This window comes from Vipera berus (genome assembly GCF_964194415.1).
Source record: "Vipera berus genome assembly, chromosome: W".
Taxonomy (NCBI): domain Eukaryota; kingdom Metazoa; phylum Chordata; class Lepidosauria; order Squamata; family Viperidae; genus Vipera; species Vipera berus.
The window spans coordinates 55,338,338-55,365,223 of record NC_138210.1 but is presented as its reverse complement, the minus strand read 5'-3'; the positions used below and the strand labels follow the sequence as shown (position 1 = coordinate 55,365,223).

The 26,886-nt window shown below is 42.5% G+C and overlaps 1 protein-coding gene across 4 annotated transcripts in view; it reads left to right on the top strand.

Annotated features, from left to right (window-relative positions):
• The first annotated feature begins 992 nt into the window (after window positions 1-992).
• The window catches only part of LOC308676224 (histone-lysine N-methyltransferase KMT5C-like), a 58,058-nt gene continuing 32,164 nt past the window's right edge, over window positions 993-26,886 (top strand). The window contains exons 1-9 of one of the 4 annotated variants that reach the window (XM_081342027.1): window positions 993-1,046; window positions 10,304-10,443; window positions 10,995-11,160; window positions 11,964-12,073; window positions 12,263-12,426; window positions 15,817-15,836; window positions 16,421-16,557; window positions 17,106-17,290; window positions 18,001-18,119. In XM_081342027.1, coding sequence (XP_081198153.1) covers window positions 10,334-10,443; window positions 10,995-11,160; window positions 11,964-12,073; window positions 12,263-12,426; window positions 15,817-15,836; window positions 16,421-16,557; window positions 17,106-17,290; window positions 18,001-18,119 — 1,011 coding nt within the window. In that variant the 5' untranslated portion in view covers window positions 993-1,046; window positions 10,304-10,333. Of the gene's footprint in view, window positions 1,047-10,300; window positions 10,444-10,994; window positions 12,074-12,203; window positions 12,427-15,816; window positions 15,837-16,420; window positions 16,558-17,105; window positions 17,291-18,000; window positions 23,969-26,886 lie in introns of those variants that run through there. The other 3 variants (XM_081342024.1, XM_081342025.1, XM_081342026.1) reach the window with 3 other exon arrangements.

Sequence of the window (26,886 nt, the reverse complement as noted above, 5' to 3'; positions counted from 1 at the left end):
ACCAAAATTGTTTCTGTGGGTTTCTCATAATTATAGGCGTGGCTTTGTAAGCCGAACCAAATCGTGTGAATGCTCAGTGACAGACAGCTGAGTTGACCAGTAAACTTGCTTAATGCTAAAGCACGCGGATAGATCAGTCGAACCAATAGAGAATGGCGGCATCACGGTGGGAGATTTCAAATGGCGGTATCTACAGAAAGGGCAGCGAGGCTCGGTCAGGGGATCTCCCACCTTCAAAACGATTACTATGTCAGGCGTAGGAAAACGCTACTCTTTTATCAACAAGGGTGGGGGCACGCCCACAGAAAGTGAAGAAAGAGGACGATTTGTCCCAAGTTCATTGAACTATCCAATGAGCTTTGGAGGCATGTCTTACTCATTGATAAGCATTGCGTTTAACCAATGAAGATAAGCGGGGGCGGGCTGTGCAGTCTGTGTAAGAGAGGGCGGTTACATTTATTTGACATTCAATTATCCAATAGGGAAATATTGCTCTGTGCTTAATATGCGCAATAAGCATGCTGTAGGCAGGACGCTGTTCCACATAAGGCGCGACTGGAGGAGGAACACGTAAGCAATTTGATAGGCGGCAGATTTGCCCAATCGGACACGTAAGCTGGGGGCCGCGTCCTCATTCGACTTCGGAAGGCGGATTCAAATTTAATAGACATCATTATCGTCGAATAAACTGCGACTACACCCCTCATGTGAGCAAGGTGTAGGAAACAGCAGCACACGAATCTACCCTATCGAACCGAGACACTCTTTCCAAAGGAAGCCTCTCTAGACCAATCATCACCCAAGCATGCCAGGAGGCCGCCTTTTCCTTCAGGGGCACAATGGAGGCACAACGGTAAGAAGGTGGGGCCGCCTGTGATTGACGGCTGAGCGTGGCCAACGGCGCCCCGCGATCCCGGGGCCGGGAAATTGATAGGCGTGCGGAAGGGCGAATCGCGCGGGGGAAAAGGTGGGCGCGCTCGCGCGTTGTGAGGCGGGCGAACCAACAGCGGAGAATGAGGAACGGAGCGCTCGCGCGGGGTCTGCGTGTAAGAAAGAAAGGAAAGAAAGGGGACGAGGGAGGAGGGGGTGGAGGGAAAGCGAAAGGGGTGGGGGGGGAGGGTGGGGGGGCAAAGTCCTTTGGGGACGCCGGCGCGTGAGGAGGAGGAGGAGGGGGGAGGAGGGGGAGGAGAAGGCGGCTCGCGCTCTCTCTCTCTCTCGCGCGCGCGGGTGATTACACCAAGGCGCGGTGCGCGTGGAAGCCCGCGAGGAGAAGCCGCGGGGGGGGGTTGTCTCGCGGGGGGTGGGGGTGAGACGGAGGAAATCTCCCTGGGTCGCGTGAGGGTTGCGCGAGGCTGGGACAGGAGCGGGTTGCCTTCGACTTTGCCTGTCAGTCGGCCAAGTCTCTGTCTGTGGGGAAGGGGGGGGGCGAGAAGCCCGGGTTCCCCCCCCCGTGCCGCCCTCCCCGCCCGCATTTTCGGTTTCCCCTTCCAGTCCAGACCCTGAGGTAACAAAAGCCCGCCAAGGGGCATTTCCTCTCAGGGTCAGAGCCCTTCCTTTCCCCTCCTCTCCTCTTTCATCCTAAAGAGCCTCTTGTGAATTAAAAAGCCCCGTTTCCTCAGGCGCTCCTTCAAAGCCAGGTTGCCGTTCTCCACCCTTCAAATGAAGGCTTTGGGGTTCGGTTAAGGAGCATTTTTCTCTTCTCCCCCCGCCCCCCCCCGCCAAAACTCTTTATCTCTTCATACTCCGCAAATGGCTTTCTGGAAAGAAAACGGCGCGTTTTACACTCAAGGCTACCTAACAGTAATGTCTTGCAGGCATACTGGCCTTCCCTTAATTTTTAAGCAGCCTTCTCAATAGTTTTTAGTTGACGGCATCCGTGGGACGCTAGGTTAGTAAAGTCTGATTTAGACCTAGTTATTTATTTATTTGCCTGGAGCCCACCTTTATTTTTACAAATAACTCACGGTAGCCAATCGGATGCTTTTTATTTTCAAATCTTGTCACATGGTCCCTGGCATCAACTGCCGCTCTCATCTCTTCCAAGTTGTGCTTTCTTAGTTCTGGGTTAAAATATCTTTCCGTTATAGAGTTGGTCCAGAAATTTCCTATCCAGAATTAACCGTGTTACACTTGGGGCCTGAATCCAGTGTAATAATAAATTTGAAGCTCTTGCCAATTATACACAGAGGAGGTCCTCGACTTAACGATCACAATTGAGCCCCAAATTTCTGTTGCTAAGTGAGACACTTGTTAAGTGAGTATTGCCCCGTTTAACAATCTTTCCTGCCACAGTTGTTAAATGAATCCTTGCAGTTGTTAAAGTTAGTAACGTGGTTGCTAAAATGAATTTGGCTCCCACATCGACTTTGCTTGTCAGAAGATCAGAAAAGGTGATCACATAACCTTGGGACACTGCACCTGTTTGCAAATATGAACAGTTGCCAAGCATCTGAATTTTGATCATGTGACCATGAGGATGCTGCAACGGTCATAAGTGTGAAAAATGATCATAAATCTTTTTTTCAGTGCCATTGTAAGTTCAAACAATCGCTAAATGAATGGTTGTAAGTTGAGGACCACCTGTACAGTTTCACACACTGCTGCTATAGTTAAAGTTGCTATTTGAGGCAGGTTTTAAAGTTTTTTTGAGGCTTTTAAAATTACTAAAGGTAAAGGTAAAGGTTCCCCCGCACATGCGTGCTAGTCGTTTCCGACTCTAGGGGCCGGTGCTCATCTCCGTTTCAAAGCCGAAGAGCCAGCGCTTGTCTGAGGACGTCTCCGTGGTCATGTGGCCGGCATGACTACACACCAAAGGCGCACGGAACGCTGTTACCTTCCCACCGTAGTGGTTCCTATTTTTCTACTTGCATTTTTACGTGCTTTCGAACTGCTAGGTTGGCAGAAGCTGGGACGAGTAACAGGCGCTCACTCTGTTACGCGGCACTCGGGATTTGACCCGCCAAACTGCCGACCTTCTGATCAACAAGCTCAGCGTCCTAACCCACTGAGCCACCGCGTCCCTTTAAAATTACTATTGTGTATTAAAAACAAGTGATATGTGCTGATTCTTAAATATTTTATTTTTTTTATTATTATTTTTATTCCATTTATATCCCGCCCTTCTCCGGCTTACAAGCTTAGCAGTAGCCTTCATTCTATGTATATGCCTGCTTATTAGGGCTTTCATACACCCCCCAAGCGGCATTATTACAAAGTCAGCTTAATTGCCCCCAACAATCTGGGTCCTCATTTTACCTACCTTGGAAGGATGGAAGGCTGAGTCAACCTTGAGCCTGGTGGGATGCGAACCTGCACTGATTGCAGGCAGCTGGTGTTACTTAAGGAGGCATTAGCCCACTGCTCCACCAAGGCTCCTAAACAATATGTGTTATGTGGTGGATGTTTATACCTTTTGATGGTTAGGACAGTTATAGGACACTTTAAAGGGCAAGTGGCTGTTGTTTTGATTTTGGTCTTCAGTGTTGTTTCCCCCCCCCCCTAAGGAAATTATAGATAAAATATAAGCAAAGATAATTGAATTAGATCTTCATTGATGAATAAGTCACAAACTTTTAGCACAGCAGTCTGGCATAGGAGGCTGTTTGAAGAATGGGAGTAAACTTTGTCCAAATTGTCTTATATTCAGAACTTTCTTCTGCCCTGCTGTTACCTAGTTTGGTAATGAAATATATGCAAGAAAATAACCAAGCTCAGAAAGCACCAAGGTCCCCACTGTCCAACATTCAGCTATAAATAATTCTCTTCTATTGGCACTTTCTTGCTTACCAGTAATTCTTTTTTCTAGAATTTTCTTTTTGACATGTGTACAGTTATCACTGTATTTGATGTCTACTCCTTCTGAAAAGGACTCAGGTATATTGAATCATAATGTCCCTTCATAGCAGTCTGAAATATTATGTTTTATCCAGTAACTGTATGGTAGTGCATCTTATTTCATAAACAAAATTAATAATGTGAATATACTGTTAAGAAAGATATCTCGGTAATTTTGTTCATACAGTGCAAACAGCCATAATGTGGTATCTATCTGCTGTTTAGTGTGACATATGAATGGAACCAAATATAGTTTACCCAATAAACTCTGATTTGGTTGATGTGTGATACACTAGCTAAGTAAGAGGACTGAAGAGGATTTGAAACAATTTTGAAAAATAGGTTGACAGAATCATATATTGGGAAATAGCAAAGATGCTGTCTTGACGTGTGTTCTTTGCCCCAACCAGATGCCTTCCTGATGTGCAATGGGGTGGCATAGTTGCACTTCCTGATGTGCATTGGGCAATGTTTGGTGGCATAGAGCTGCATTTAACCTTTTGAGGGAATCCTACAACATGATGAACAAAACAATGATGCAAATTGTGTGGGTCTATTTTTCTTTGGTTTTTAAAGATTTTTTTTAAAAAAACTGTCAAGCTTACTGTAAGACATGCAATTTCAAGCTTTGTATCTCATATGGTAACAAATATTCCCACAAGTGTTCAGCAGTACCAGTCAGAGTAATCTTAGGGTTATAGTTTGTCATGCTTGTTCTACAAATTTTAGTCTAATACATCTGAAAAGTGCCAGGTTAGGAAATACTGCTTTTTATCTACTCATATAAATGCTAATTTATTTAAATTATATAATGCTGATATAGCCATTCCCAAGAAATTCTGCCATCCTGATGACTAACTGCTATTTTCTTCTTATGGCATTGCCGGGAATTGGGAGAAGAAAAGTAAGAAACTGTAGCCTGTTATAATTCAGAAAACTAAAGCCAGAAAATTATGAGTAAAAATATGAGCAAATGAATTTAAAACAGAATTTCAGTGTAAGATATGGAATTGCATAGGTCTGGATAACTTGTAAGACTATTTTTTCTGGCATTGAGGCCCCAAATTCCTGACTTTAAACTACATGAATTTTGTTTTTTATGTCATCTGTGCCAGAATATTCTTTTATCATTTCATACAGCATAATTAAACCATGAACTAATCGCATACATTGGCTCTGCCCAGCATGCTAAGCTAAAAATATCCTGTTTGTGGTTCAGTGTGTCATGTTAAACCAGGGAACTAGGCTGAATAAATTGTGGTTCAGTTAACCCAGGCATGTCAAACTTACAGTGTCACGTGACGTCGCACGATGTATTGGGACTTTTTCCCCATTGCCGGCAATGGGGTGGGTGCGGTTTTGGCATGACGCATCCAGCTTGCAGACTGGCAGTTTGACATGCCTGAATTAATCATAGGTATTCATTTCAGGTGAGTATAGTTATGCTCTCACTTCAAATTATTACTTTGGCCTTCTTAGCCATATGGCTAAGGAGGAGGCAACGCCTGGCTGAGCTTGGAAGATATGTATAGTTGGGATTGGTTAGTATTTGAATAGAAACCATAGCTATAGGATAGTCTGAGAAGTTGCAAAAGAAAGAAGGCAGCAGCAACTCACTTCTATATTACAGCCAAAAAACCCACATTAACTGATTTGCATTTACAGCAGTGGCTCCCAACCATTTCTTGCACCCCTTACAAAAGTTCAAAATAACGGCAATGAATTATGCATATAAACCATGATTTTAAAAACCCAAGTTTTCGTATCCCCAGTTGGGAATCCCTGATTTACAGTATATCTTGCTGTAATCCAGTAAGACTTGCTGGTACTACACAACTGCTCAGGGAGTTGGTTAATTAGAAACAAAGGCTTGACAAGAATGTTGACTTGATATCCCAGTATAGTTTTCACAGTATCATGATTCTCCTAACTGAGCAATTGATGTTCTCTTGCAAAACCTGAAGATACTGTTTTCATAATGAGAGTCCTACCAGGAATACAGACTAAAAAGCAATTTATATCTTGAATATAAATTGCTTTTGATTCATTTAGAAGCCAAATGGGCAAGTCTATTGCAAAGAATAGGGGTCTTGCAAAATTATCTGGGATGAGTTTGATTCTATTGGCTCTGAGGAAATGGATAGGGGGCTAGTGATATTAGCTTTGCCACTTGTTGATTGGATCCCCGCTTTTCCTGGTGGGTGAAGGCTTCTAAGGAGCTGACAGAAGCTGGATGGAGAGAAGTAACGAATACATCCTTGAGAAAATACATCTTTGAGAAAGTGGGTGGTTCTTCCTGCCTTAAAAGAGGTGATACAGTGGTGGGATTCAGCCGGTTCGCACCACTTCGGCAGAACTGTTAGCTAATTTTTTTGTTGCCCAGGTCCAGAATGGACTTCTGGAAGCGACATCCACACAGAGAACCGGTGGTTCACATATTTGAATCCCATCACTTGAGGTGATGGCATCGTACTACTCACTCAGGACGCTGTAACACTTCAATACATTTCATTGGAAATGTAAGCTTAGACAGAGTCTATGACTAAAGCAGTGTATAGGCCTGAGTGAGTGGATAAATAGATGTATACATACATAGTATTTGGCTCAACTATCTGGTATGTGCAAACTGCTATCAGGAGATGAAGAATTCTGACATTTTTATATGAATCTAAAGTCAATTTGCAGCATTATCTCTTATGGACAAATGGTTCTGCTGGCACTATTCTGGCCTCATCTCTTGGAGAATAAGTATTCGCAAACCAGCAATTCTAGCCATCTGGGGGAAGAATGGTGAAGGAGGTCCATTTCTTTTACCAAGGAAGTCCTTAATTGGGATTTGATGAATCTGAGAAACAGCAATGCAGTTTCTATTATGTTTTTTTCATCTCTCAGTGAAGATAGGGGAACATTCAGCCTATCGAAATCAACAACTTTGGAAGTAGGGATAGCAAGCACCAAATGAGCCTGCTTGGTAAACCAACTAGTATTTGAGGATTCCTGTTGAAGAGTGCCTAATGCACTTGATTTTTGGAGTGGGATTGGGTTTTCATTTTATAGGGTTTCTTGGCATTAAATATTCACTGTTAAGCAGTGAACTATGTAGAAATATCATTTGTAGGGGGTGATAAAGTGAGTTTTTTGAGTAGGTGGTATAAATTTTTTTGGAAGGTTTAAAGGAGGCGGTGGTGAGACCCCTCCTCAAGAAGCCTGCCCTGGACCCGGCTGTTTTAAATAACGTCCAGTCTCCAACCTTCGCTTTTTGGCGAAGGTTGTTGAGAGTGTGGTGGCGCATCAGCTTCCTCTGTTCCTGGAGGAAACTGATTATCTGGACCCGTACCAATCGGGTTTCAGGCCCGGATACAGCACGGAGACGGCATTGGTCGTGCTGGTGAATGATCTCTGGAGGGCTCGGGACAGGGGTTGTTCCTCTGTCCTGGTCCTATTAGATCTCTCAGCGGCTTTTGATACCATCGACCATGGTATCCTACTGCGGCGTCTCGGGGTTGGGAGTGGGAGGCACTGTTTTACGGTGGTTCTCCTCCTATCTCCTGGGCCGTTCGCAGTCGGTGTTGACGGGAGGGCAGAGATCCGCCCCGAGGCCTCTCATTTGTGGAGTTCCTCAGGGGTCGGTTCTCTCGCCCCTCCTGTTCAACATCTATATGAAGCCGCTGGGTGAGATCATTCGTGGTTTCGGGGTGGGGTATCATCAGTACGCTGATGATACCCAACTTTTTCTTTCCACCCCGAACCAACCCAGCGATGCCCTCGCCGTGATGTCCCGGTGCCTGGAGGCGGCCCAGGTCTGGATGGGGAGAAACAGGCTTCGTCTCAACCCCGCCAAGACTGAGTGGCTGTGCATATCGGCATCTCGGGTCAACCAGACTATTCCATCTCTAACGATGGGGGGTGAGGTGTTACCCCCCATTGATAGGGCTCGCAACTTGGGCGTCCTCCTGGATTCACGACTCAATTTTGAAGACCATATAGAAGCCGTGACCAGGGGGGCTTTTGCCCAGGTTCGCCTGGTGCGCCAGTTGCGACCCTATCTGGACCGAGATGCCCTACGCACAGTCACTCATGCGCTCGTGACCTCCCGTTTAGACTACTGCAACGCTCTCTACATGGGGCTGCCCTTGAGGACCACTCGGAGGCTTCAGCTGGTGCAGAATGCGGCCGCGCGAGTTGTGATGGGGGTTTCCCGATACTCCCATGTAACACCTCTACTCCGCGAGCTGCATTGGCTTCCGGTTGCCCTCCGGGTGAGATTCAAGGTGCTGGTGATGACCTATAAAGCCCTAAATGGCTTGGGTCCAGGATATCTGAGGGAACACCTGCTGCCGGCATCAAGTTCCCTTCGTCCAGTGCGCTCCCACATGGAGGGCCTTCTCAGGGTGCCACCGGTAAGAGATTGCCGGCGGGTAACACCCAGGGATAGGGCCTTCTCAGTGGGGGCGCCTGCCCTTTGGAACCAGCTGCCAGTGGAGCTGAGGACTGCCCCCGACCTCCGTTCATTCCGCCGGGGCCTGAAGACCTGGCTCTTCGAGCTCTCTGGCCCAGGCTGAGGATTAATCTTATTTTAACTGGGGTTTTATTTATGCAGGGACAAATATAATTTTTTTAAAATTTGTTTTTAACTTTTGTATTTTGGTTTTTTAATCACCCTGTAAACCGCCCTGAGTCCTTCGGGAAAGGGCGGTATATAAATGTAATAAAATAAATAAATAAAGAAAGAAGTGGAGAGAGAATTTAACAGATTGGGACCAAATTAGAAATTTTAATTCTTTGGACATTTTGAAATCCTGGAGAAAAAAACCAATTACATATTTATTTCTCTGCTCCTTCTCATAGAAACATATATGATGCAGGGGAGAAATTCTGAAATTTCTGGAATGTTTTATTTTCAGACATATATTATTTTCCTGCTTTAACATACAATTTATAACCATTCACGAATTAAACAGTTTATAGTACAACACAAACTGCCAATGATAATATTAATAAAGTGTTAAGTTTTGGTCCTAAGCTATTGTCTTAAATATCTGTGTCACAACTGTTTCAAGAGAGAAGTGAAAAGTGCATCAACAATTAGGAGACTAGGCATCAGCAGGTTTGGAATATTTCTAGTTCCAGTATCTCCAGAACTAGAAGGAGGCAAGAATTCAAGAAATAGATGTTGAATGTTTCTGTATTTTAAAATGTAGTCTCTCTGGTCAAACTCATCTTCTGGTGATGCAAGTGGTTTGTCATTTTCTTTACAATGTTGCTTTGACATCCCAATCTAGTTTACATCACGGGGATTGCTGGTATTCTTCTATTCTAGGATTAACCAGGTCCAACCTCTGCTTGTCTTGTGAGCCTCACAAAAGTTAGTCAGATGCTGCCACCTACTGGGTATCTTTCCTAAATATTCCCTCTAGAACAGGGGTGTCAAACTCAATTTCATTGAGGGCCACATCAGCATTGTGGTTGCCCTCGGGGGTGGGGTGGGTGGGGGTGGCCAGGGTGGGCGCAGCTGGAGTGCGTGTGGCCTACTGGGTGGGCATGGCTAGCTCTACATCATTGGCATCAAGGGTGCCTATGGGGGCAGGAGTGGGGCAGATCTGAGGGTCTCTGGCAGGAGGAGGGTCTCTCGGCCAGGGCCAAGGCAGCGGGGACCGTTCCCTCACTGTTTCCAGGATGGCTTCGGGGGCCACATGAAACCACTTCGCGGGCCGGATCTGGCCCCCGGGCCTTGTGTTTGACATGTCTGCTCTAGAATCTAGAAATGGATTTTAACTCCTGTTACGGAGGGCATCAATTTGAGGAAGATAGAACAGGAAGAATTATTTAAGGTTTTAGAGTCTAGATTCCTCCATAAAAATATTTGTATTTCATGTTTTGAGTTATGTGGTATGATTTAAAAACATTTTTCTAAGATAATATTTTGTAGAGATTTTTGCAGTGCTTCTTCCCTCTCCCCCTGGCCATGGAGAATTTTGTTTTGTTGATCAGATCAGGTCAAATGAAAGTTACATGAGCCTCAGGCTTAATAAAGTGGTACTAGATTTATCAAAATATTAAAAAGTTACATGAAATATAAAGCATAATGAAATATTTTTTGTTTATCAATTCAGTTTGTTACTGATCAACCTACGGATATAAAAAGTGTTTCTTGGCTTATACTTTAATTATAAAAATTGCAACACAATGCAAACATCAACGTCATACAAACAATATGAGCAAATGTGGCAACGTGCTATTTTTTTAGTTTTTAAATTAACTTTATTAAAACCATTCTAAAAAAGGCTGACTTTCTTGAAAAAGAAATCTCAGTGTATGTGCAAACAGCAAGTTAAATTATGGTAGAGGTCATAGGGAATCGACTTATTTTAATGTTTGATAGTCCTGCTTTTATTGGATTTTTCATTCAGATTCCCAACTTCTCTGTGTATTTTATTTGTCTGTCTTGCTTCTCTCTTGTGGCTAGCAGACTTGAGAACAGTATGGTTCTAGAAAGAAGATGGGCTCTACTCGGTTAACTGCAAAAGAACTATGTGAGAATGATGACCTTGCCACAACGCTAATTCTTGACTCCTACCTTGGCTTTAGGACTCATAAAATGAATGTAAGGTAAGAAGTAGGAATGGAGATGGAATAAGTCTGAAAATTAAGATTGTCAAGTGGGAATGCATAGATAGATAGATAGATAGAAAGAAAGAAAGAAAGAAAGAAAGATAGATAGATAGATAGATAGATAGATAGATAGATAGATAGATAGATAGATAGATAGATAGATCGATCGATCGATCTTTGGATATTAAGTGGTGAGGATAGAGAGTATAGGTAGTCCTTGACTTACCACAATTGGGACCAGAATTTTGATTGTTGGTGGGCTGTGTATCTGGCAGAGGCCTCCTGTGCTACAGCAAGCACTGTTGCGCAGCTGAGATGGGTGAACGGGGGCGTGTTGCAGCACCTCTGTGATTGCTAGTGCAAATAGGCTGCCAGGCACCTGAATTTTGAACACATGATTGCAGGGGGTGCAATAACCCTAACTTGTCCATTTAGCACCGTTGTAATTTTGAATGGTTACTGAACTAATGGTCGTAAGTCAAAGACTACCTGAAATGAGGGGGGAAAAATATGCTACAAAAGAAATTCTTCCTCTTTTATTTTCATAGCCCACTCCCAGCCATCAGGAGGAAGCACCATTTACGGGAGGCAGTAGAAGCTTTCCGGAAGCGCAAGGACCTAGAAGCAGCATATCAAGCCTTGATGCAGGGTGGCTGGGCCTGCCAGTATTTTGCAAACCGGAGCCATCAGCAGGAAGCTGCCTTCAAGAGTCATGTACAATCCTGGTTTTTGCCTTTTAATGGCTGGAGAGCATGTTGAAATCTCAAAAAGTTATTTATATAGACTTTTTCATCCCAATCCCGTTCCTTTTGGATTATTACATTATGGCTCTTATCCCAGTCAGCATGGCAGTTAGGGTGGTGGGTGTTTACACACCATCCCAAACAATCAGGTTTTTGGAAAGGCTGTTCCATAACATGTTATTTATTATTAAAAGTGAATCATGGGGCATGTTCTAAGAATGTATGGAAGTTAGAAAAAAGTACTTATCCTAACCTAGTCTATGCCTTCCTTTTCTCTAGACCAAATTAAATGTATCAGTGCTCTGGCCACATACAGCCTACACGAACTTTGTAATTAAGTGACATAAAATTATTAGGCTCTAATCTTTTTTTTTTAAACTTGACTGTTAACTTGTAACACAAGCTGGCAGTGAAGGTCCACAGAGGCTGGCTGTGGATGAAAGGACCAAGAAGTATCATTTTCTTCTCTTTTATCTTTTTTGGCTTTGATGTTTTTAAGCATCATGTGAATGTGAGCTTGATAGAAAGAAAATTGTTTACAACTATAGCGAGATACATTTTATATGGGAAGAGAGTAAACATATTCATAGAAGTGATGTGAGCATTGTCTCTGTCTCAGTTCTCTCTCTCCATTGATTCTTCCGATTAACTCCCTTGCAGTGATTTGATTTTATTTATTTATATCACACCTTTATTATTTTTTATAAACAACTCAAGGCAGCAAACATATCTAATACTCCTTCCTCTCTTCCCTCTCCCCCATACCCATCCCAGATTTTTCGGTACCTTCGCATTTTCCTTCCCGAGAGCGGTTTTGCCATCAGACGCTGTAGTCGATATTCCTTAGAAATAAATGGAGCCCAGGTAGTGTCTACAAAGTCATGGTAAGTTCATAGTACTACTGCTTTCCCCGTGTGGCAAAATTATTAACTTGCACACTGGATTATACCAACCAGCATGCAAAGAAGTGGTTAATAAAGTAGCCATGCATGTGCTCTTGCATGTTTTACTTAGGATTACAGCAACATAATCCTCTGGATAGGTAAGGTTATTTTTCCCCCCTCTCCCATAAGGAGAAAGAATGACAAACTGGAGCTTTTAGAGGGCTACATTGCAGAACTGACAGAACCCGACGAGAGCCTCCTCCGAGCAGGTGAAAATGACTTCAGCATCATGTACTCCACCCGGAAACAGTGTGCCCAGCTTTGGCTAGGGCCTGCAGCCTTCATTAATCATGGTAGGTCAATAATAATAATAATAATAATAATAATAATAATAATAATAATAATAATAATAATAATAATAAAAATAAAGTTGGAAGGGACCTTGGAGGTCATCTAGTCCAAACCCCTGCTCAGGCAGGAAATCCTATACCATTTCGGACAAATGGCTGGGTTTTTGCATAATATGTTCCAAACATGACAGTTTGAACATGATTATTTTCTGATTTAAGGCTCTGGATTTAATAATAATAATAATAATAATAATAACAACAACAACAACAATAAGAAGTTGGAAGGGACCTTGGAGGTCATCTAGTCCAACCCCCTGCTAAGGCAGAAAACCCTATACCATTTTGGACAAATGGCTGTCCAGTCTCTTCTTAAAAACTTCCAGTGGTGGAGCATTCACAGCTTCTGGAGGGAGGTTGTTCCACTGGTTAATTGTTCTAACTGTCAGGAAGTTTCTCCTTAGTTCTAGGTTGCTTCTCTTCTTTGTTAGTTTCCATCCATTGCTTCTTGTCCTGCTCTCAGGTGCTTTGGAGAATAGCTTGACTCCCTCTTCTTTGTGGCAGCCCCCGAGATATTGGAACACTGCTATCTTGTCACCCCTCACCGTTCTCTTCATTAAACTAAACTACACATACCCAATTTCAGCAACTGTTCCTTATATGTTTTAGCCTCCAGTCCCCTAATCATCTTTGTGGCTCTTCTCTGTACTCTTTCTAGAGTCTCAACATCTTTTTTACATCATGGTGACCAAAACTATGCAGTATTCCAAGTGTGGCCTTACCAAGGCATTGTAAAGTGGTATTAGTACTTCACGTGATCTTGATTCTATCCCTCTGTTAATGCAGCCTAGCACTGTGTTGGCTTTTTTGGCAGCTGCAGTACACTGCTGGCTCATATTTATTTAAGTGATTGTCCACTAGGACTCCAAGATCCCTCTCACAATTACTACTATTGAGCAAGGTACCACCTCGCACCTGAAGGTGGAAGATTTCAGGTGCAAGTTAGAGAGGTAGTTGCCTCAAACTGTTTAAATTGCTATGAAAATGATAATGGTAATTTTTATACAACTGGTCTTATAACTTAAGACTAACTTATGAGGAGAAATAAGATAGCTATCTATCCCAGATCAGAGAGATTCTAGTCAAAATTCTAAATATTCTAGTCTGTTATTTGGGAAGTTGAACTTTCTATAGATATCAATAGGGATATATCAGAACCAAACAGTAGTGATGACTGGTATGTAGCGAATATGCAGTTGTTATTAATGGGGCGGTACAGCAGTCAGGATTCAGTTGAGAATATATTATTTAGAGCTCACATGGGAGTTGCTCATTAGACTTGTTGACGTTTCTTTAAGTCCAGTGTGGCTTTTCTTGGGCCACTGTGTGAAACAAGGGAAAGACACAACTTCTTTACAGAATTGCCACTGGAGCAGTGTGAGTGTCCCCAGATCTCCAAATCACATTTTACCCTTCAAATCTGAACTCCATGATCCTAATTACAATATTAAGAATTAATCATCTCATTTCAGTTAGCTTTGTAGGTGCTTCTGACACAGAGACAGACAACACTCTATACTTAATTGGGTTGCCAAAACTTGCATTGGTTTTCATTGACAATTTTTTTAAAAAATATTTTAATCTTGATGCCTATATACTGTTTCAGTTTTCTCTTAGCAAAATGAATATATTTTCCTAGTTAATATGATTGACTAGGTAATAATGCTAAAGCGTATTTTATTACTGATTATAACAGTCATTGTCTTTGGATAACATATAGATGAATTGTTCCTACTAGCATGGTTTCTCTTGAGATATGTTTATATTTTAGTAAAAGAAAAAGAAAAAAAGGCATTGTGGTTGCAATGAGTTGTTTCTTTGGTAGAATTGCTGAAATTTAAAGGCGTTGAGGCTTAAAAGAAGGACAATTTGTTCCAAAGAAATACAAATGTCCCTACTTATCAGGCCAGTTAATGACTGGACAGAAGCAGTTTCTTTGTAGTCAGTGGCCTCTGTGCACCTGTGCAAGTTATCTCTTATTTTTCTATGTCGATCAGAAGATAGGCAGTTTGGCGGGTTGAATCCCGAGTGCCGCGTAACAGAGTGAGCGCCTGTTACTCGTCCCAGCTTCTGCCAACCTAGCAGTTCGAAAGCACATAAAAATGCAAGTAGAAAAATAGGGACCACTACGGTGGGAAGGTAACAGCGTTCTGTGCGCCTTTGGCGTCTAGTCATGCCGGCCACATGACCATGGAGACGTCCTCGGACAAGCGCTGGCTCTTCGGCTTTGAAACGGAGATGAGCACCGGCCCCTAGAGTCGGAAACGACTAGCATGCATGTGCGGGGGAACCTTTACCTTTACCTTAAGAATTGTGATTATTTTAGTAACTGGGAGAAATGTGGGTGCTAACTATCAATATAGGTGGCCTCTAGTTTAAAATTGCTTGGTGCTGTTTCTTGTGTGAGCTTTCATAGTGAGGGACATTTAATCGTGTGAATATTGCTATAGAAATTGAGAATTTGATTGCAAAAGGGTTGATGAAAAATTAGTTTGCACTGTCTAAGGAACTTCTTATTCTAAATGCATTTGAAAATCTAGTCAGGATGTTACGTTTTATGTTGAATAGAGGACTATTTACTTTTTTTGAAGCTGGAACCAAATTCTCTAAAAATTCAATCCTAAATTTGTGTCTCATCCATTTAAAGATTAGGCAGAAAAAGGCATTAAGAATAAGCTGTTCTAAATTTATTATTTATTTATTTTTCACGTTTCTAGAGAGCGAAAATGGGAGCTATTTATTTGCCACCTATTTGTGAGGCGCAATAGTCTGTTAAGAAAGCTTCCTTAGATAATTGCTTGAAATGCTGCATTAGTAAGGTTTTCAAATGACCAAGGGATTATCTGATAGACTTAGGGTTCAGAATTTAACTGCAAAAGGCAATAATGAATTGAATTTTCTTGGAAGCCTCTCCTTATTTGGCTTACTTCCTTTCAGTATTTTAAAATTTTCATTAAAGGTGTAAGACATAAGGCACAATTGTTTTGCACTTTATTGAGAGGGAGTGGTTTGATATGATAATGTACTTATACAAATGTCAAATATGCTGCCTTGAGTTCATAATGTGGAAAACAGTGAGGATTTAAGCCAAATACAATACTTTTCTTCGGTTCGATTTCCATAATTTGCATTGCACCTACTCAATTGATTCAGATTTGTAAATACTTCTAGGTAAAGCAAAATGTACTGTTGAAAAAATGAGCAAGTTTTCTCTGCTGCAGCTTCTGCTAACAAGGAATACTTGTAATTCATGTCTAGCTCTTTTTTAAAATCTTCCTTTTTCTTCTTATTGTTCCCCTCCAAAATGTAATTCCTACTCACTGTGCAACTAAACAGACTGCAGACCAAACTGTAAGGTAAGCTGCATTGACTTATTTGTTGGGGCAAGGGATGCTGTTCATTAGAATACGAGACTCTGAACTTGGGATGAGGCCTAAATGTATTACTGACTACAGTGAATAGGAATGAGAGGGAATATATTTCGGGAGAGGTTGAAATAGACCAGGAGCACAATATACTGTAGTAGTGTCTGGAAAACACTTAGGAGGAGTTGTGATTGCCTGAGGTAGGAAAGTATCTCTTTGTAAACCTAGAAACTTTACCTCATTAATCTTCTCATTTTTCACTGGAGGTACAAGACTTTTCCCCCTGTCTTGAAAACTGGAAATATGGCACAGTTTTCTATTGTTTAGGATCAGAAGAAATCAAATTCTCTTTTATAGCCTGTTTTGCAAACTTGTGCTACAAAAGCGTGAGAAGTCTAAACAGACAGCTTTGAGAAAGAGCTGATTTGAAATGTGGGCTTTCTGAAGGGGATGAGGAGACTGCTTCATTCTCCCCCCTTCCCCTTGGACTTTCTTAGATCTGCTTCTCCTCTTTCTTTCCTGGCTGCCCTTCCTCTCCTGCTTTTTCTACCCCTAACCCATTGTTTGTGCCGTAGTTTGTCCCAATGGATGGGAACACGGCTTGTGTCAAGGTGCTGCGGGACATTGAGCCAGATGATGAGATCACATGCTTCTATGGTGACGGCTTCTTCGGGGAGAACAATGAATTATGCGAATGCCACACTTGCGAAAGGTGAACATGGAGGGGAGCACAGTCTCAAAGGTTGGGAGCTGGTTGGGCGTTGGATTTCTGAGTTTCTCGAGAAACAGTTGCAGGAAGGGAAAACCAAACGACAATCTCTATTAATTCTTGCCCCCACCTTCGAGTGATTTCGGCAATCGTTCCTGGCAAGAAGTGCAGACTGCTTAATGCTCAGGTGTTAACAAGCCTTAGTCCTCAAGGGATGGTTGCTAGCGAGCATGGGATTTTGAAAGGGGAGGGGCCGTATTCTTCTTCGGTTATCACAAGAGCCCTGGAAAGATCAGTGATAACATCTAAAAGCTAGAAAGAGGGAAGTTATAAATGTTCTGACACAAGAGTTCAACAGTGGGAAAATCTCTTCATCCTTAGTGTTAAGTTTATCGTGTCTTCATTTTGCATGCATTTGGTAAGTGCCCTGGTGTTTTGTTTTCTCCGAGGGTAGAAAAAGATGTATAAATATTTTGAGTAAACAGTAATCGTTTTGATTAATGCTGGGCTGCTCCTGATACTGCCTCTCATTCTCCATTTTTTTTCCTTAGGAAGGGGGAAGGAGCTTTTCGCCTCCTGAATCAGACACCGTTGGTAGCTACCTCAGTCAATGAGAAATACCTACTGAGAGAGACAGATGGCCGTCTGCAGAGGTGGAAAAACCAGTCTTGCAAACATGCTCAACGTAATGTGAAAGCGGGACACAAAGCCCGGCGCAGGAAATCACAATTACATGGTGAGCTATGCAGAAATACTTAACTGGAATGGATTTTGTGCATCACGGTGCTGTGCGGGGCAATATGGTTTGCACATCCCCTGTAACATCATTGTGTCCATTGTAATGAGGACAGCCCTGTCAGCCCCAGGGTTCCACAGCAGTAGTTATCTCAACTTCTTTTGTGGTAGCAAAAATAAAGGTGGTAATTTGTTGTTTATTAAGATGGATGCTCAAAAACTATTCTAGCTACAGTATTAGATTAAAGCCTGGCAGAACTAATTGGGTAACCTAACATTGTAGTTCCTGCATTGGGAAATGTAAGCAATGTTCAGATATTTGGCTTCCAAGCGGGAAAGGTAGACTACTCTGTTCCTGCCTCCTTAATGTTGTCTGGGATCTTGAGCGTACTGTGTGATTTCAGGAAAATGCGCAGCTTCCCTGTGGGACTGCTGACAAGTACGGTGAGGTTCCCTACTGGTATGCCAGACCTGTTTTAAGAGACAAATATTTACATGTTGAAAGAAAGAGTTTATCAGATTATGGAATGTCAGGGTTGGATGGTGAAGCAGTCATACACTCAATTCATCTTCTTAAAAGCCCTTGAAAAATCCAGGGAGAAATGGAAATTGCCCATTGTGTAGTGAAGATATGGCAGCTGTATTAAATAAGATGAAACTGGAAAGAGGAGTGACATTCTTAATAATTGATATCCCTTTTTCCTGTTCTAGGTGCTGTACACAGATATACCACTCGCTGGTATGTGAAGATGCTGAAGCCTTTACACATCCCATTGCACAACTGCTTGGCCTGCAGAGCACATGGATGCAAGCTCCGTAAGCAGCCTCTGGTGTGTCTCCTTCCTTGTACTCCTCCTGTGTTGCCTGTATTGGACCTCAGGCAGTCTTTGATAAACAAGAATTGCCACTCCAAGACCCAGCAAGACTGCTCTCTTACAAAGATGCACCATGGCCCCGAAAGCCCAGGCGTGGCCAATCAGGGCAGCCTGGTAGTGAATCTTGGGAAGAGAATTCCCTTGGACTGGGCAAGGTTTCATAGGGAAGTAGCGTGTGACACTAAAGAAGGAAAACCTTCTAACACTAATGAGGAGTCTAGCCAGGGGACTGAGGATTCAAAGGATGTGGAAAGTCACGCTGATGTTAAAGAAACCCACGAATCAGGGTCTGGGGTTCTCCATTCAGGAGAGCAAGTCCCCCTTGATTCTTCAGGTTCTCTTTCATCCAGCCAGTTTTTGTGCAGAACGAGAAGCATGGCTCAGTGCCAAGCTCACGTTTTGGCCCAATCTCAGTTGTCATTACCAATGGTAGACCCCAAGCTTTCCCAGTATGCTCACGTCCTCCTGGAAGGCCCACTTTTTGGAGGCAGGCAGTGCTGGCAGCAGCTCCCTTCAGACAAGACGGAGAAGGAACAAGCAGAGGAACAGCATCTCCCTAAGCGGATGGTTTCTTTTCCCCCTTTTGTGCCACCCAAACGGCTTCGACTGGTAGTGAGCCACGGTTCCATCAACCTTGAGGTAGCTGCAAGCCCCTGCGAGGAGATGTCCTGATCTGGCTGATCTCCTGTGATTGAAAACAAGACTTTAGCTTCTTACTGAATTTACCCATGATAACCATCTACCAGAATTTGCCTGAAATTATCCATCTTTTTGTTGTGCCCCTTCTCCCCATCGCCTTGTATGGGTTGATAACATCTCTTCTGAAGTAATGTCCCCAGTGGGCACAAGGCTGCCTGTGCTAAAAACACTGCCTTGTGTTCCACTCCTACTTTTTTTCCATTGAAATTGATAATTCAGTTATCTTTCCAGAGTACTTCGTTTATCACATCCTCACGATTCCTTTAAAAAAAATTGTTCTCCACTACTTTGCCAAACTTTACTGTATATTCTTGAAACTTAAGCCATATAGTAGACTGCATGGATGCTTTTGATTGCCTCCCGGTCTTTTCTTTGAACTTTACTTTCTCTCCCACAGAGTCCTTTCACCTCTCTACTCTCGATATCTCCATGCTCTGGTTTGTAGCGCTGTAGTCATAGACTGCTTGACAGATGAACATGGTATTTTGGCATTTATTGTCCCTACAGAGTGAGGCAGAATTGGTGAAGTGACTTGTGGAGAAAAGAAAACCAGCATCTAATCAGGGAAGTCTCTTTAAAACTTATTGTGAGAAAACCAGCAACCAGAAGTGCACATTGACATGCAGCCTAAACAGTTCAATCCATTTAGCCTGAAGGCTGTTTTTTTTTGGCTAAACAGGCTTATATAGGGGATTAAATTGTTCTTGCTCCTCTTCTTTTGCCGTCTCACTGTTCGGGTGCCTATTGTTACAAGACATCTAATTTTCTAGTTTTGGAAGCTACTTTTATATTAGTTATTTTGCGTGACTTATTTCTTCTCCCAGCTAGAGTTTTAAACAGGTGTCTACTGGAGCTTTTTAGAATCTTGATGAACTTTAGATATTCAGGTGTTTTATATTTGATAAAGTTGAGCTGCTTGGCTCAGGGGCATTGTGATAAAGGGGCTTCCTTCTGTGAGAGGCTGATGAGCAGGAAAAAAGTTCTACTCGGGTTAATGTGGCCTAACTCGGTTCAAAGTCACGTATGGTAAGTGGATTTGCTGTATATTTCTCCCACTCAGCTTGCCGTGACAGGATTTTGAACAGGAAGGGCACATTCCGGTGTTAGAAATCTGAGTGCAAGGTATATGGGGAGAGGTGGTGGCAATTGAATGGGTGAAATGTTGCAGTTCAAGCTTTTCCTTTAAGTGCTTGCTTTGTTTTAAAATTTTGTGGAATCCTTTGTGGTGTTGACTTTGGATACATATCCAAGAGTCTTAGAACAGTCTGGTGTTCCTTTTCCAACTCATTCCTTTTCTGTTCGTTTGGTATTGTAGTTTGGTGCAGTTAGTGTTAGAGAAGCTTGTCTAGATGACTTGAAGGTCATGTTAAGATGGGAGTTAAGCTGTGCACATGTGAGAGTAAGTTCCGTTAAACTTAGACTTTCTTTTAAATACCTATGGGTAGGATCCAGCAAAGGTTCTTTGATCTCTGAAGTTGGAAAATCTGAATTATAGAGCTTTTAGAGTAGCAACTAGTGTGTCTGGCATGCGTTTTTGGACTGGCATACATAATGTATTGCAGTTCTGGGTTTTTCATTGCTCTGCAAAACAGGTGCTGATTCCTGGGAAACCACTGTAATTTTGTAAGTAGTTTATAGGTATTAGCTTTGAAGAGAAAGGATGAGCTGATGCTGTTCAACCTGTCCTGAGAAGGAAATCTTAAGAAGCATAACCATAGACGATGCATACTCATGTAAAAATATCACAGAAACAATACAGACACAGAGACAATAGAACAGTTTTTCCACAAATTGATTGGAAAGGCATAACAATAGCATATTTTGGTAACAATTTGAATATTTGCCTATGGGTGATTCATCTTATTGTCCAGAATTACCACTGTCTATGGACATTTTTCCTTTTACTCCCCTAGACATAATATGAAAAAAGATAGCTTAAAAACTGTTAGTGAACTGGATAAAGGTGGTCCTCAACTTATGACCATAACTGAGACTAGAGTTTTGATCGCTAAGTGATGCAATCGTAAAGTGATGTAATGTGACCACATTACTCAGTGACCCACAATCCTGGTGATTCTTGTTGCTGCTGTTAAGCAAATTTTACTGGTCATTAGCCAAGGACCCACCCCAGGATTTGTCCCTCCCAAACGTGAGCCTCAATAAGGTAAATTCTACCAACCTGCTTAGCTCTCCCTCCCCGCCCGCCCGCCCCCTTCCAATCTCTGCACTTTGGGCTGTCCTGTACCCTGCGCTTTGGGAAGCTGCAGCTGCTCCTATTCCAGTTGCCCTCGCCATCCTGCACTTTGAGACACCCCCCCCCCACTGCCCCAGCTGACCTTTGCCACCATCTTGCTTCCTTTGCTTACTCGCTCTGGCTATTGGGCTGAGCTGGGACTGTCTTCAAGGTGGGGGGAAAAAAAGGAACCAAGTCTGTTCCAGAGCTGCAGTATGCCAAATGCGCCGTGTTCCTGAGCCAAACAGGGCTGGCTTTGTGTTATAAAAGGGAAAAAGTGCAAAGCAGCCGCTGAAAGGGGCTGCTTTGCATTTTTTTTCCATTTTCTTTTAAACAGCAGAAAGCCAGCTCCACACATCCCAGAACATGGTGCAAAGGGGCGCTTTGGTGCGCTGTGGCCCACCAAAATACCCCTTTTAAGCTGATTTGTCCCTTTTTTGTAGCACAAAGCTGGCCCCTGACCAGGCATACATGGGTAGTAGTAGTAGTAGTAGTAGAGAAAAATTAAGGTCAGCTGGGGCAGCAGAGCACAGGGTAGCAGGGGGCCAAATTGGAATGGGGGTGGGGTGGGGTATAGGCAGTGGAAGGAGTTGAGGTTCCCCTGCAGTGGTAGTGTGGGCAGGCTGCTAAACACCTGAAGTTTGATTATGGGGGCATGCAATGGCTGTAACTTTGGGCATGGGTCATAAGTCCCTATGTTCCACTTTGTTGTAACTTTGAATGGTTGCTGAACAAATGGTCGTAAGTCAAGGGCTACTTGTATCACATTGCTCACTAAAACAGTTGAGACATAGCTGAAATTGTACATCTTTTCCTGTTCTGTAAGCTTGCTTTATATTTGTGAAAATTTAAATAAGGCACTTTTTTCTTTCCCCAAAGTTACGTACGTTAGTGATCATTTTATATTTCATAATAATTATTCCATTGATTTCTTGTTAATTGCACATTGTTGGTTGCGTCACGGAATGTGGGGGTTCGCAATGTATGATACTACTATTAATGCCGCCTATATGTGAGTGTCTAAGAGAATAGGTTTGATCTAAATGTGGGATGGTGTCTCATTAGTTTTTGAATTTTAAAGAAGCTTCTCCAAGATGTGCATTTTCATCTGTGTGTCAGTGTTTGTGCACAGCATAGATGTACGTAATAAAAAGAAATAGAGGTTTTAGTGGTTTTTCTGACTTTGTGGCTCCTATTAAAGTGGGCGCCCAGACTTGCTTTCTTGTTTGCTACTTTCCACTTATGGATGTTCCATGTTAGTTAATAGTTGGAGACTAGTGTCACAGCCTTTAGATAGTGACGGTGATGGGGGGAGGGGAGAGAGGAACAAAGAGGGCAAGATGGTCAAGGGTTTTGTGTGGGCAAAGGTCAGGGGTGGGAAGGGTGGATATTGCTGGTCAGGATACTGTACATTCACTATGGAAAGACAGGCTGGGGCTGAGTTTTCCTGTGCCTCTCTTTTCCCCAACTTTCCTGGTGGGTTTATGGTTTGGGCTACCTTGTTTGGGAAGGGAAGCATCAAGGCACTCACTCACATCTCTGACTTCAGTCTTCTTTCGGTCCAGTGTCCGTTAAGTCCTGTCATTTCTTCTCCCACTTTCATGCTTTCAGATTAAAAAAAAACAAAACAAAACATACGTGTTCTCATGAGGTGGAGCGGTAGCAGATCCAGTTGTGGGTTTTGTGTGTGTGTATGTGTGTGTGTTTTGTAGCATCCTGTATGGGTAGGTTTTTAAATCAGCCTCTCCAGGTCCAGCCTCTGCTTGTTTCCCCAGATAATACCATGGCTTCTTGCATTGCTTCTTCCATCTTTTATGAGACTTTTCAAAGATGCTTTTGGCCTGGAGCCACCGTATCCTCATTTCAAAAGAGAGACTGAATTCCACTTCTCCGTAAAAGTTACGCTCAGGAGGGTACGTTAAGGTACCTTGATTTTTCACACAGCTGGGAAAAATAAGCCTGGACGCTGGGGAAGGCCTCTGGTTGGCTGGCTTCCTCAGGGAGTGGTTTGGTAGAAGCCTGCCTATCATTTTCCTCCCCAGGTTTTAACCACAGTACATCAGTCCCAGCTACCTGCCTTTTGTGGTGGGGTCATTTCAAACTTGCTTCATTAAGAAACAAAACACTCAGCCCATAATATGCACTAACTAGGATTGTGGGGAATTTGCTCCCTTGTACTACCCCATCTCTCAACATACTTGCAATACTTTATTTAAATGAAGGATTTTTCCCCCAAACTTCAGCATCCAGAAGAAAGGAGAGTCCAAAAAGGGGGTAACATGGAGCATATTTGCAGGGCTGTGTGTACTCTGCAAAAAAAAACCCTAACATAAACCAAGCTCTGAATTTACACGAATTATGAAAATGAGTTCTTGGGCGCTTTTTTTTTTCTTTTTGTAACATGGGCAATATGTTACAGGAAAAATTGAGTTAGTGCGCCCCATCTAGCCTAGCTGGTCTATATCTTTACAAATCTGTCATCCCAATGTCAAGGGGCCAGGACTTTTTAGATGGCAGAAGTTAAACAGGACCTGGACTCAAGCTCAAATCTTGCATTGTTACAGCATGATTAACTGCACACAGCCCTGGGGTGTATATTAGTTTGGTCTGAGCAGAAGGAGAGGGTGGGGAGGGTAAGAGGGTTGTCTGAATTTTTAATGGTGCTATATTTGGAAGGGTTGATGGAGGTTACTCTCAGCTCCAAGTGTGGAAATTTGAGGCCTCAGGGTATTTCCTGCCCCATGATCAGGCCGGTATCCTGAAGTGGGGTAAAGGCAGAAACTTCTGTTTGTATTTTTAATGGTGTGTGTTGGGGGAGGGGGTGCATAATACTTTTTAAAATACTTGATTGAAATAAACTCTTTTAAAACTTCCTGTTTCTTGATGTTGTGATATATGTATTGAGTGCATGACAAGGCTTAATGCCAAACTGCCTACTGTAAGATCTATTTGCAGAATTACTTCAGATACAACAAATGCTATTTAAAAAAAAGAACTTTAAAAACTGTTTCATTATCCAGACTGATAAATGAATGTTAAGGACATTAGACTCAATGTGTATTCTTCTCTCGTAAGGTAAGTCGAACATTTTAGACAGATTTAATATCTTGTAAACAGAACTAAAAAGTGTACCTGTGGTATAATGATTGAAAATGAAGTTTCATTGTTAAATCATTACATAATATTCAGTTGAGGACAATAAAGAGATTGTTCTTCCTTTGGCAAAAGTCTGTTTTGAACCCAGGAAATTTTAGGCTTAAGCAAAGAAGTTTGAAAACAAAATAAAAATGCTTGACAGCATTGAGGATAAATTTGATGTTACGATGTTGAACAATAATTTTTTTTAGTGATACATTATTGGTTTTTTTATACCTTGCTTGCAGGGCAACTTAATGTTGGCATATTAGTTCAGCTTTGTTATTATTTTGTCATGAATCCAAAATAAAAGTATAAAAAGCATAAAAATATACATTTATATACCCTTGTTTAGATGCATGAATTAAAAAGAAAATATTTTAAATAAAAATAGGGGCTCAAATACAATATAATGCATAATATGAATATTTATGAGTCTTCGCAATGAAAAAGATTATAGTTTACTTGATACCAATAAGTTATCTAATTCTGCCTTTCCTGGATATTTTAAAGAATTGGTAGAGATGGTCTAGTTTATTCTTGTAAAATTTTAAACAAATCAAGTGTACGTATTCACAGTGGAGAATCTTATCATACAAAATGCCTTTGAAAAGAGTTACAGTATCTTTAAACTTTGATAATGAATTGCTTTCTCTGTGAAGCTTAATATTTAGTTTTCTAATATTTATTGGAAAAATATTTAATTTTCTAATCGTGCATTAAACATGTGTTTCAGAGATGCACATGCTATATACAGAGCTTTTTTCCTCATAGAACGCTCAGAACGGAGTTCCGGGACCGTTTTTGGATGGAACTTTGTAGGGTAGGCAAGGCAGGTTGTATGACGTGTGAGTTCTGGCACCTTTTTCTTTTACAAAAAAAGCACTGGTTATATATCTTTTTAGTTTCAGTTGAAAAGGGAAAGTAACAATGCAAAACAGATAAAACCAATATATTAAAAGAATTTACTTATTCTGTTGAAAAGGTAAAGGTAAGGTTTCCCCTGTCTAGTCATGTTTGACTAGATCAGGGCTTTTCAACTTTTTCACCCATTGTACCACTTTTAGGATACGGCAACATCCGAGCACCATCAGTCACCTAGCAAGGTGTCAAAAACTTGATGACCAAAAAAACCAAAAAGGAAAAAAGTGATGAAGTTCAGGTAGTCCTCAACTTACAACAGTTCGCTTAGTGACTGTTCAAAGTTACAATGGCACTGGGAAAAGTGCCCCCCAAGCCACAGCTGAGCAAGACATCTGCCTGCCTGCCCGGCAGCGCTCTTCCTCCTGTCCAAGGTTTTCATTGTTGTGAGCATTTCTGTTGAGGATTGGCAGCGGGGGTGGGGTGGGGAAGGTGTTTGGTTTTTATTCCCCTCTGCTGGGTGGTTGCAGCAGGTTTTGGTCACTTCACATGACCCTGGGACACTGACCATCATAAATATGAATCAGTCGCCAAGCATCTGAATGTAACTCGCAAGACCCTGGAGATGCTGCAACATTCCAACTGATCGGCGCTGCTTCTGGGCTCAGCAGACATGCCGGGATCAGCTTTGAGCTCCAGCTGGAGCCTGGCACTGATCCTGGCGCTTCTGCTGAGCCCTGACAGCCCTGAAGAAGCACTGATACTGGCGCTTCCGCTGAGCCCTGACAGCCCTGCAGCTTCAGCCGTCTCTCGCTCAGGCTTGTGTGGTGCTGCCACCGGTTCAGCTCATTCCCCTCCCCCACTACCACTTTTCTAGGATGGTCGCATACCACCTGCCAGGTGCCAGTGTACCACAGGTGGTACCCGTACCACTGGTTGAAAAGCCCTGGTCTAGAGGGAGTGGTGCTCATCTCACTTTTTTTTTAGCCAAGGCAGCCAGCGTTGTCCAAAGACACTTCCACGCTTACGTGGCCAGCCAAGAACATATGTTGAGGCACCCTGAATACTGTTACCTGCCCACCAAAGTGGTACCTATTTATCTATTCACTTTTGCATGCTTTCAAACTGCTGGGCGAGCAGGAGTTGGGGTAAGTAACGGGAGCTCACTTCAATGCGCAGCACTTGTGTCTCGAACCCAAGCTGTCAGCTTTTTAGCTGACAAGTTGCACCCCCACGTATTCTGTTAGTGCAATAACCCCTGTTCAGTTGACATTTGTAGAATTCTTAAGGACACAGCCAATGCTCGGACTTAACTTTTATATAACTTTTCCTTGGCCTCACTTGAGGAAGTAGTTTCAGGTTTTTTTTGTTTTTGTTTTGTTTTTACTTCACAGCTGAGGACCGCAACATTGTGGCTTTTTGCTTGTTTTATACAAAGTAGCCCCCTCTACAAAGCCTGTCTGTTTGCCAGCTTAGGTTCACATTGTAGAAACTTTCAGTGTGAGCTGATCCCAACAGATGGAGCAGGAGGTTGGTGCACGAAATGCCTAATTCTGACCCTTTCCCGATCTTGTGTTTATCCTGTCATCCCTCACCAATTCTCTTGGTTCTTCATGCAGGCATATCTAACATTAAATGGATATCCATGTGCTTTCAATGCCTTCGTTGTATTTTGTAAATATTCTAGGTGCCCCTGAAGTATTGTGGAAATTTGTGGAGAAATGCACAATTTCTAAATGAAAATATTACCCAGAGGCTGTTGGTTATTACCTTGGAATTGTTACTGTTCAAAAC